The sequence below is a fragment of the Magallana gigas genome, chromosome 5, assembly GCF_963853765.1.
Source record: "Magallana gigas chromosome 5, xbMagGiga1.1, whole genome shotgun sequence".
NCBI classification, from domain to species: domain Eukaryota; kingdom Metazoa; phylum Mollusca; class Bivalvia; order Ostreida; family Ostreidae; genus Magallana; species Magallana gigas.
In genome coordinates, this window is record NC_088857.1 from 342,958 (window position 1) to 355,515 (window position 12,558).

At 35.7% G+C, this 12,558-nt stretch overlaps 1 protein-coding gene across 3 annotated transcripts; it reads right to left on the bottom strand.

Moving 5' to 3' along the window:
• Nucleotides 1-320: 320 nt before the first annotated feature.
• On the bottom strand, nucleotides 321-7,623 carry LOC105328746 (serine-rich adhesin for platelets). Of its 3 annotated transcripts, none has more exons than XM_011429750.4 (5): nucleotides 7,543-7,610; nucleotides 6,531-6,603; nucleotides 4,067-4,164; nucleotides 3,865-3,901; nucleotides 321-3,263 (listed from the first exon to the last, which is right to left on the bottom strand). In XM_011429750.4, exons 2-5 carry the CDS (start codon nucleotides 6,567-6,569, stop codon nucleotides 387-389), a joined length of 3,051 nt encoding a protein of 1,016 aa, XP_011428052.3. In that variant the 5' UTR covers nucleotides 6,570-6,603; nucleotides 7,543-7,610; the 3' UTR covers nucleotides 321-386. The 3 variants fall into 3 exon arrangements, with proteins under 3 accessions (XP_011428052.3, XP_019922958.3, XP_011428051.3); XM_020067399.3 differs by lacking the exon at nucleotides 7,543-7,610 and adding an exon at nucleotides 6,919-7,068; XM_011429749.4 differs by lacking the exon at nucleotides 6,531-6,603 and having other exon boundaries at nucleotides 7,543-7,623.
• Nucleotides 7,624-12,558: the final 4,935 nt, after the last annotated feature.

Genomic DNA, 12,558 nt, shown 5'->3' on the forward strand with positions numbered 1-12,558 from the left:
AAGGGTATCAATTTTCGTGGATGAAGTGAATACCACAGTTTCAAGGATACGGAAATTCGTGACCAATGACCCTATCAATACAAAATGATAATAGAAATTGCACTTCGATGAACATTTAATTTCGTGGAACAACTAAACAACAAAATCCACGAAAATTGGTATTCAACAAATATTGATGAAACCTCAGTAGTGACAATATCTATATGTAATTACAAAACCAAATAAGTCAGCGACCAATGTCGACCATTTCTCTAAGGACATTCTGATGTTACTTTTTCCTATTATTCCTGTACATGTAAAGATTTTATGAAGTTCAAAAGTGATAAAATTTTAACTTTATTTAAAACAATATTTATAACAATAATAAAACACAAAACTTCTTTCTGTTATGAGACGTCCTCACTCTCATTAAGTAAAGACTTTTTCAAATTTTCACACTCTTCCTGTTGCGCGCGCATTCTCTCTCTCAGTCGACGGATACGTTCCTCTGTGTCTGTTTCCCCTGCGTTGACTGAAGTGACGGGATGCGCGGGGAACTGTGGCGTTCCTTGCCTTGTACTAGATCTATTCGTCTCGTGGCTTTCCTCTTCACTTTCACTTTCGCTTTCACTAGTCTTTTCTTTTTTTATTGTGGTTAGTATAGAGGCTTCGAACTCGTGATCGTCCCCTGGCTCCGATTTAACTGTCACCCACTCGTGTCCAAATCCGCCGGTAGTGGGAAGGGAGGAATCGGCAACGTCCCGGCTTTGTTTGTTTTTAACCTCCGCACAAACTGTCTTGTCTTTACGACCCGGGGATGGAGGCGTCCTATTGACCACATTTGGTGCACGGGATGTCACAATAACTTGTTTCTTTGTGGTAGATGATGATTGAATTGATGAGCTACCGCTAGAGATGCCAGTATTACTAGTCATTGGAGTAATCTCGGGTGGGGATGCTGGGGGTGCAATGGGTGGGTTTAAATTTATGATCCTACTTGTGGTATTGTTTGAAAAAACGGGAACCGTTTTACTTGAGATATTTGGGAAGAGGAGAAGAGGCGTGGCCGGGGAGCGGGACACGCCTTCACCACTGTTATTACCATGGATACCAGTGTACATCAGTCCGGGCTCGGTCGACTTCAAAGCCGCGCTTATCGTTGGTGTCGCCGACTTGTGGACAACAAATTGATACTTGGAAGTCGGCAACAAACTTTGCAGCTTTGGGATTGATTGAGAAGAGCTCCCGACCACTCGGGTGTTTGTGTTGTTCGATGAACTAGTTTTGGGGAGAATCAATATTTTGTGCTGAGGTGCGGAGCTCATTGTCATGTAGACAGGGCCGGGCTGGGATAGCGTCTGGCTGTGCGACTGGGGCATGGAAGTCTGTACTTTGTTTGTGATGTAGATGGGACTTGGTTGAGATAACGTCTGATTTCGTGATTGAGCTAAGTGAGGCTGTGATTTACTTGTCATTTTGTCGATAGATTTTAGTTTCCCTAGGTCTGGGATAACAGTTATGGCCGGTCGTTTGGTGTTATCTGTAAAGTGAGTGAGTTTAGAGTGAGGCGCGTGCTGTATAGTTGTCACTCGTACGTTAACATTGTCTTCTTCTTTCTTTTTCTGCAACTTACTCGCCAACTCTGCAGAATTTTTCGCATTTCCTGACTGACATGATGTTGTAGCTGTCGTCTGCTGATGGCTGAATATCTTGGTCACAGTGTCTCTCAATAAACTCTGAAGAACCTTGTCGTCTTCGTCTATAGAATGTCTACTGAACATTTCTGGGTTAATCAAACTTTTCAGTTTCTGCGCGCAGCTGTTTTCCGGACTAGGCATAACTGCAGTTGGTCGTTTTTCCTCGCTAACACCCTGAGCGGCGGTGTTTAGTGGTTTCGTCTCCTGGACGTTTGAGAACGAGTCGCTCTCTTGAGGCGAGTCTTTCTCTGCGTCTGACGACAAGCTGAACACGCTAGTTATCTTGGGCAGGAGGTCGCCATCCGTGTCATCCACTGGCTCAGACTTAATGACAGGAGTCTCCATGGTAACCGAGGGTTTATCAGTCTTTGATGCGTCGGACACTTTGTCCATGACGTAAGCTTTCGGTATGACCGTGGAGCCGTCGGTGGGGATAAAGATAAGTTTGTTCCCGACACTGAGCTGGAAAAACTTCACAAACTTTTTCTCCTTCGCCAGTTCTTTAACAGTCTTCATGATTTTGTCTTGACAAACAGGGATCCTATCCTTCAACTGGTTCATTTGCTTGTCTTTTTCAGTGTTTTCCATAAAGGTGTTCAGCGAGGTCTCGATGTCTTTACTGACTGGTTTCTGGTCATTTTTACATGAAGCTATCACAAATGCGTTCGAATCTCCAGCATGTTTGACTTTAAGTTCTTTCTTTACTGACAATGACCCGTAGTTTTCGGCTCTGTTTACTATTCCCGGTTCCTTTTTTACTGCTACACTGAATGGAGAGATCTTCTCCTCGATAATTTTAGTATGTCTATCTAATTTTATTTTAGGAGTGCTTCTCCTTGGTCTAGGTTTATTGTTCAGATTCGGTAATTTACTCAAATCCGTGTAATATTCACGAGAATAGGTGCCGTTCGGCTTACAGTGCCGGCCAGAGAAACTCAGTTTTACTGCTTCCTTCTCCTTCTTGCAGGGCTCTAACACCGGGGGTCCAAACTCATCCAGTGAACAGTTTTCATCCCCACTCTCTGTGCTCTCCGAGTCGTGATGGGAGAGGCTGGGTGGGCCGGGATAGGCGTCCCCGCCTAAATTTTCACACTTGGCTGGCAGGTACTTCAGATACTCATAAGGTCGGAGTTTTTTCTTCTTTGTCCTGGCCCGCTGAGGTCGCGCGTGCTTGGGCGCTGCTTCTTTCTCATGCCGCTTCTGGTTGGTTGTTCTGACAGAGTGAACGTCCTTTACATTCTGGTGCTCCAGGTGTTCTACCAGGCGCTCCACTGCCACGTCTTTTAGCGGGTCCTCATTCATGGAGGCCCCTCTCCTCGGCGCTTTCAGCGTCGGTACGTATTGGGCGGGATTGATGTAATTAAGGTTCACCTTCCGTTTTCTTTGGGGCCGATCTGACTTTTGTGTTGTAGAGTCAGTTGCATTCTGGGTTGTTTCTGTTTCCTGTGTTACATCTTTTTTGTCATCAGTTGGTACTTGAATCCGAAATCTCGACAGCATATCTTTATCAAGAATGTTTCTAATCATAACATAAGCCTTGGGAATGTGCTTCCTGATGTTGCTGTATAATACAAAGCCAGGCTTGGACTAAAAGAAAGAGAAGAGGGGTGAAACGTTACATTCAAGTTTGATGTAAGAAGTATAGATCAAAAACACAATACATCCGACGAACCCTAATACTTCACACATCAGTATTTCAGTATTTTTTAATATACAGTAAAACACGCTTATAAGGAAGTCCTAGGGACGGACAATTTTACTTCCTTATAAGCGTAATCTTTCAAGTTTATAACATGTAATAAAGTCACGGGGAATGAAAATCACTTCGCTATAGGCCTAAGCGTCAGTTCATTATAAGCGTGTTCGCTATAACCCTGTTTTACTGTATATAATTGCATTAAAAACGCTCCCCTCGTGAGCTCTATGTAAAATGCTTGAAATACACTGAAAATCTACATGTATGTCGGCAAGTAATGACAATGATGTAGCCAAATTATTTGCGTTGTTTATTTTTTTATGTAAATTAAATGAATATGACTTCTGCATGTTACTTCTGACAGAAATGACTTTTTTGTAGACAATATACATGATAACACAGACATTGTAACTAACTCCTCTATTATTACAACAAATAGTTTACTTTATAGTTTACTTTATATTTTATTTTGCAAAATAAGAATATACATACTGGTGTATCAGTTGAAGCGAACACTGGATTTAAACATCTGGAAAAAAAATAACAATTTATTTCAATTTAAAATTGAAGACTCTTGAAGTTTGTTCAAAGCTACTTGCTGTTCAATTAACGGTCATCTTCAGATTTTTTGGGAATAATTAAAGGGTCGATATTAGATGACTTTTTCGTTTATTAGGGTTACCTCGTCACTCACCGTTTCTTTATACAGCACTGTTTTTTGGAGTTTTTTCCGCCAAATTGAGGTTTGTCTTTACAGAATGTACACTCGCCACAGTTAGAAGTCAGGCACCCCTGCAAGTAATAAAACAACACGGCTAAATTAGTGAGACTCATTAGCTCGTGTCCAGTTAAAAAAGTTTTATTACTGGTGAGACCATTGTTGTCAAATTGTCTCACATTTTCTGTTCATTTGTTCAATTGATGCATTAGGATATTCATACATGTATATTGAGGGTAACAATTTAAGCTGAAGTTTCTAATTTCATTTTCCATTTTCATAGCATAGAATGCTTGGCTACATTTTATAATGGTAAACAAAATATTGTAAAGCTAAGAGCGAGCTGTTGCTCTACAAAACACTGTGGAATCATCAATTGTTCGTGAACCAATGTTCCTGGCTTTTGTGGGTAACCCTTGTCCACCAATTGACTTCCCCATGATCATATATACAAGCATTTGTTTAATATTTATTAGAATTATCTCGAACTTGCTAATTACTAAATACGTGTGTTACAACGAAATTTATAAAATTACCCACTTTGAAAAAAAAAAAATTAAGTGCGTTAATTTTGGGACCAAGTCTCAAAGTGCGTTGATTTGGTCAAAAATTTAACGCACTTTGAAAAAAAAATTTTAGAATGCGTAATTTTTTCAAAGTGCGTTGCCACATACGTCCCCGCGAAACAGGAAAAGTTTGTCTTCCCACGAACATTGATCCCATGAATAAAATAGATTCCACAGTAATACGAGTAAAAAGAACCTATAACTTTCTCCTTTGTGTTAGTTATGCAGCTAATCACTCGTTGAGTTACATGTTAGAAATGAAGCTCATAATTCTTTGTCACATGTATATAACCAAGGTACTACCAAGTATTAGCTTACAAAGGTCGTAGAATGGTAAAGCTAGCTTGGATTCGGTGAGATTGTTCTTAATTTCTGGTTAAAATATATAAAACGCAGAAAAACCGCTTTTAACAAAACAAACATTTTTTTTTGGTTGAGCATTATAAATACATTTGGATTTAACTGCATTGCCATCATTAAATCAAAATTAATTAAATTCTGAAAATTCTAAATTTGTGTAGCTCAAAACGTGACCGTCCTTCAATCGTAAATTATCATTCATTGGTAATTTGTTTTATTCTTAAGATGTTCAGGAAAATGTTAAATCAAAAGTCAGAAAACTATCCCTCTCATTCTATCCCTCTCCTAGACCGAAATATCTGACATGTTCCTGGGTTTTTTTTTAAAACAATTTTGATATTTTACATGGCAGGAAAACGTCATAACCGGCGAAATATTCGCCGCCTCCAACTGGAATCGGCATTCTCGGCTCGATTTTAAAAATTTGCGAGTTGAATCAAATGTTTCACTCACAACCAATTAATTAAATGATGATTCTACTTCTCACTAATATAGTTCTATGGGTTCTTACATCCCATATACAGACTGTTGAACACATTCAGACACTCTATCGATCTGTTTGAAAATTTAATTTTGTGCATTTTTGAAATCTTTAGAGAAAATAAATCGTTTACAAGTGTTTATCAATGTAATTTATCAAAACATGCAGTATAATTTTAAGTGGTATTCGTGACTTTAAAAATATATTTAAAATCGAGCCGAGAATGCCCTTCCTTTTGGAGGCAGCGAATTTCCAGTTTTCGTACAAGCGCAGGTTCTGATGTTTTCCTTGCAAGTAAAATATCAAAATCATTAAAAAGGCCAGGAAAACAGGAAAACATCCAATCTAATAAGGTTTATGGTGGGTTTTTTTTTAAAGCAGTTTGAAGAAAATGCATGTATGTTAATGCAAGTCAAAATTCAAAACGTAATCACCATATTAATATCCATAACAAAAATGTAGGGGGGGGGGTGTCTATATTAAATGTACTTTTGTGTTTCCAATACTGAGTATGATTTTATAGGTGTCCACTGTGGTTTTACCCCTGCCCCTGGAATAATTCTAAACACACACACACTGATACACGGTTACCATGAAAGTCATAGCTCAACACCAAATAACAGTCTCGGATTATGTACAATACTGTCACGTATACTTTAATTCTCAAGCTTTATCCGACACCTCCTTCCGGGGAGGGGTAGAGGGTGTAGATCGAGGAGGGAGAGGGTAGAGGGGCTTGTAGAGGAGGGAAAGGTAGAGAAAAAGCGGAGGGTAACAATCAGGCAGGTTTGGGAATGTAAATTTGAAACTCTCGTGCACTAATATAAATTGATGTTGAAAGAACAAGATAAATAATTTTATAGGTTCAAATAATTTTTCGGCAATCTATTGCACATACATGTAGTTAATCGGAAAATGGATAACGGAACGATGACTATTGAGTGGACATAGACAAGTACTACATAAGCAGAGTGTGTTATACTGATGAGAGGAAATGATATAGCACATATATGGACCACTATATGGTGATTACCTCACAGTTGTGGCACCGCCTCTTCTTCACGCGACTCATAGTTTGATGTCAAAGTAACGTTACCTTATCAACCCTAGGAAAACAAATGCATAACGGTGAACTCACTGTTGTTAAAAACAGACATTTTTATAGTACAATAATCACGTGTTTTTTCCCTAATAACGACTTAACAAAAAAATATTTCTTATAGTAAGTAACAGAAATATTCATCGCCCGTGCACTGCCCGTGCTGGCGCTATGGCCAACAATGTTTCAACTGAAGTTCTTGGCAACAACACAATTTTGCAGGATTTCCACGTTTTTAACGATCGATATTATCTAAAGAATACATTCATCAAAATTCATATGGTTATTAAATCTAATGCATGAGCACAAAAGCAAAACCGACCTTTCTCAATTTTCTTTTTATTTGTTTCAATCTAATAGTGACATATTCCGGAAATTTCTTTACCAACCGAATCCATTTTTGTTTATACAAACAAATCGGGTCGTTGACCATAATATATTTCTTGAGCGAGTTATGTTCTGTCGGTAAATAAAAATAATGTGAAATCATGTTGTATTTAATATCGGTACAACAACATTCACGATACCAGTCAACTCTAATCATTTTATCCTGTCCAAACGCACATAAATACTTCAAAACAAAGATGGCGTAGCCTCCATTTCACACCGGCTATATTTAGATCGACAATGACCTCGTGTTTACATTTTGAACGAGTCTTTAACATGTGTATTCGGAATGTCAATTTAACGTAAAAATGAGTGTTTATCGTTAAAATTAAACAGTATATTTTTTAAACATAGATAAGTACACTATGTAGCTATGTAACAACTCAACTCTGACAATATTATTTAAAGTAATTCCTTTTGAGGGTTTTACGTAGCATGGTCGGGTTCAGACAGAATATAGTGTACAAATGCGAAGGGAGACTGTTGAATTTACAAATTAAGAGAAAATTTCTTGTATAAAATATCACTGTGAGTGCAAATAAATAAAGCATATACTTACGTGTTTCTGTTTTATTGCTCCTGCATAAATCTCACTGGAACATAAAATCAAAATGGCGGTCATATATAGATCTATATCCGCTTCCGGAATACGCAACAACCAAAACGCGCACATTCACACGCGGATTTTATCAATTATGGCAATTGGTTTTAAGAATTCTCGTACTTCTTTGGGTTATTTTTCAGCGTTCTGAATAAAGCAACCATCGGCCCAGTCTCTGTCATATTTTCTGCAAGGATTATTTACGGCTTGTCTCAATTGGCGTACAACTTAATTGTAGCTAACCCGGATGTAAGGAGGAATTGTGAAGTGTTTTCTTGCGTCTTTTATTGTGTTACGTATTTTAACTGTATGTTTTATTTTGTTTCAAAGATATTGTGACCTCTTTAGTGGACCACAGAGTGAGTCAAGTTTCGGTTAAAATAAACGAATCCTTCACAATAAACTTTGTGACTTGTGGACGTGATTTGCCATGCATGTATAATTGCTGAATCTCTTCTTTATGACCCATTTATAAACTACATGAAGTACATGTGCTGCTCTTATTGCTTTTACATTTTTACATTTTAGCGCACGGTATTGAAAAATCAATTTTCGTAGAAATATACAAGTACATGACTGTATATAATTATATGTTTCTGTCTTATCAGTAATTTTCAGCATAGAAATTGGGAAGGAAAATAAGTAAACATTAAATATACAGCCTTTTACTTATTTGCCATGTTGTGGACATTGAATTTCAAACATATATTTCAGTAAAAACAAAAGTATATTGCAGCTGCTTTTGGAAATCAGCGTAGACATTGTTCAGATGATTGAATATCATTTTCTTCAGTTTTGTTGGAGAGCCCGCTGGTTTTACTTCACATCACAGTAAAAATCTCGGTCAAGGCAATTTTTTCCAGATTTGTGAACACACTTGGAGCCATATTTTTCGACATTATACACACAAATGGAAAAAACTCTTCATTTTGCAATTTAAGGTAAAAGTTGATATTTATTCTGAGTGTGATCATAATATTATATAACTAATGATATCCCCTTCGTCTACCGTTATGGTATGTGTAGTAATGTATTGTTCATTGCCTGAAAGTACGATTAGAATTTGGTTATTGATTAATGATTACGTACACCATGAGATTAAATGATTGCAAACATGACACATGTAAAAATTAACTACAAGTTCATGTAATACCAACATGCGAACGCCACTTTATTCATAAAATCATCTACAGGATTTATATTTTTAGCATTAAAATTAATTGTATTGCAACATATTTTTTTCCTTACCCTTTTTTATCCAATAAACTGCAGCTTCAAATGCTGAACAACATCTTGGTAATTGCCAATTGTTCGATGAAGTTTATAATTACCCTATATGTTATGCTAACTTACAATACACCGTTAACTAGTATTCTTAACGACAAAACGACAGCACATAGGGAGATGACATTCCAAGCTACAGAACGTGTCCCCAATCCCAACTGTAAATTAGTACAATAAAAATATATTCAAATCATCGACAAAAAAATGTAGTTTCATTGTCAAAAGCAACTGGTTTGCAAGATTGAAAGTGTACCATTGTTACGAAGGATTGTTTATAGCTTGTGCTGAAGTTTTGAGTTTATCTTATTACACAGTCCAAGTTAATCTTAATTGGACTACGATAGTTATTCTGACCAGTCATATTTATGATTTTGAATATATTCAAACATTGTCCGTATAAATTTCATTTTTTCAATACCAATAAACTGTTTTAAAGACTAAGTACTAGTTTGGTAACTAATTTGTCATCTACACAACATCTAATGTACTCGTATAGATTCAATTCTGTACCTGTGCGGGATTTGAAGAACTTGAGAATTGGAATAGTTATATAATGTTGTTCTTATTTATCGAGTACTTTATTCGAATGGAATATTTTCTGGGTTTGAACTTGAACTGCATGTTTCTATTTAGTTGTATTGTTATCTGGTTGTTGACTTTGGTTGTTAACTCCAATAGCTGTACAATTGCTTAAATATCGTGGTGGCTGTGAGATTACTGAATAGCTAGAAGTTTGAATCATCTTAGTCTGTGGTTCAGCTGACAGACTGTGATGCTAGTTGGAGCCAACGTGTGACGACATTTACCTCAACAACAGTTTAAAAGAATGGACGGTGGACGGTGTTAACTGCGTTGGCTGTTGAACAATTCAGTTGATATATAGAGTGCATTAAACCGAATAAAATTACGTTGTTACGTATGTATGTTTCATAATTTTTTGAGCCATTGTATCAGAAAGGAAAAAAAGACATATACGTACTCTTGTTAATTTTAATTTTTCGCCCCACTACACTCTTTTAAATGATAAAATTAAACATTGCATTCTATTTTACTCTAGAATTGGTCACGTTTTCTTTTTCTTCGCAAAAACGACGATTGAACATAAACATGCAGCCGCTGTATACTGTTTGACTTTTATCCCTTATTTTAATTACCAATAGTACAGTATGATATAGCAGTAATAGTGTAAAGTATTGTAACATACGATATAAAATAAGTAAAAACGATATTTAATTGTATATCAAAATGATTTTAGTTAATAGATACTCTCTTAAAATATATTAGTCCGAATAATAATATTTATAATCTTATGCTCATACAAAGATTTCATACTAACAACAATATAAAAACATATCTTATGATAGCATGCACTGGTAACCTCATTCCTCTGCTACAAGATGCGATAAATAGGGCTGCTGGTTTGGTCTTCGGTAGGCAATGAATCCCAAACCTCGACTTCTCTGACGTCCTAAATACGAGTACCTTCTAGCATTCTACATATTTTATACATACACGATTAAAATCTTCATCAGAGGATGTATTATATAGACAAATGGATACGTTTTACAAATAGTCTTGATCTTGTCCAGCGTAGAGTAGGCAGTATACTATGTCATGTTGTAAATTTTGAATTTACTGGGTGGCAGTAAATATAAAATTTGTCATGTTGTAAATTTTGTATTTACTGCCACCCGGTAAATTCAAAATTTACAACATGACAACTATATCAATTTTTTATCGTGTTTGTACAGCTAATTCAGAACTCTCCAATCAAGTCTTAAAAAATAGAAATGTGCCCATAAAAAATTGTCGCAGTTTCAAAAGTATGTTCATGTACACCTGATTAAAACGTTTTAACGATTTGTCTTGTTCAGATGTTTTGTTGTTGTAATATAATGAAGTTTGTTTGCTTTGTTTTATTGGTTTCTCTTTGTTTTGTTTTTGTTTTTTTTTTTATGTTTTATGGGGCTTCAAAAAATATGTAATGACCCTATGGTGAATTTGAAAAAAAGTTTTTTTGGCGGTACAACAGAATAGCTTTTGATGACCTTTTTATCTTTGTTTATGGATTTTTTTTGTTTCTGTAATTAATTGTTTAATTAACGTGATTTGTGTAATTGCTTTGAGTTATAATATATTCAACACATTTTCATTTTTTAAAATCATAAGTTTAAAACAGAATATTTTTTCCGTATTATAATGAGTTGAGAGAGTTTTATTATAAAGTACATGTATGGAGGCAATAACTTTTGTTTCGTCAAAAAAAAATCCAGCTATTGCTTTTTCCTATGTTACGTTGTACATGTACTACACTTTACAATATATTGAATAATTGATATTAATTAAATGTAAATACACTTTTAAAAACCACAGTAAAAAAAAAAGTAGAAGTATTGCCGATTATTTGTAACCAATTTGATTGCGAAATTCCTTATAATCTACTGTTTGCATGTTTATAGAATATTTGGTTAATAATGGAAAACAACCCCCGTATTTGTTTTTACATTATTGTAGTCAATGGGTACTCGCACGTTAAAAGATGTTCTCAGTCAAAATTACAAAAAAAAAAACAAAAAACAACATTGACACTTCATACAATTGAATCATTAGAGTATGACCAAGCTTGATGTCAACGGCAGATAAACCGGTAATGGACAGACATCCATAAAAAGATGTTGAGAAAACAAGTTTGACGATTTTTAAAGAAATTCTGGAATGTTTATAAATACATAGGTTAAAACAGGCAAGATTTAATTGTAAAGCACTTTAATTTCCAAAAAAAAAAAATCTAATAAATTATATCCTTTATGAAATCAAGTTAAAAGCTGAGATTTGGCACAACAACTATAAGTATACTGAAAACCCAAATAGTCGTATATTTGTCCGAGTTTGAACTAAAAACGTTATAATCTTTGTCCGTGTACCTAAATAACTAGCTTTTAACCCTAAAACCATAGTGCCGTTTCAGTCACAATACCCCAGTTTACTTACATAAGGCAAAATGTTTTTTTTAAATTATTTTTTTAACATTTATTTTATGGTTATAGTGTACAATGATAATCGGACTTGATATGAAATTTGACAAAAGTATGGAACAATTAAACTCAGTCTTCAGGGAAAAAATGACAATGAGTATAGATGACATTGCTATACATGTATATATTTTATCCATTTGAGTGCAGTGATATTACCGTGTTTGCTTGCATCCTGTTACTACTCATGTCCGTGTCAACATGGTGACTGCATGACTTCCTGTAGTGTCATTGTCAAACGATCAATGTCAAAATGTCTCCATTTGTCACTGTGTTTGCTTACCTATTGTCATTCGAGTTCTGTTTCTGATATATATAATAAAGACACTTCTTCTTCTTCTTTCTGAACCTCTCTGTCTACTGCACACAAGAACTCCTATTGTCAAAGCTTCATTTCTTTTTTATATTCCCGCGCCGTTGTCAAAACTTCACTGTTTACTGTGAAGTGCCACTTCGTTATTTACATTTCTATTGCCACTGCCTCCTATATACCTACTTATACTGTCATAACATGACTGTCTACTGTATGCTGTCGTCGATACTTCATTGTTCATTCTACACATTTTTTTGCAAAGTTAGACCTAACCATTATTGCATAGCATCATAGAGGATTAAGCCCCTCCCTCCCCACTTTTTCTCGCAGTTAAGATAATTGTTC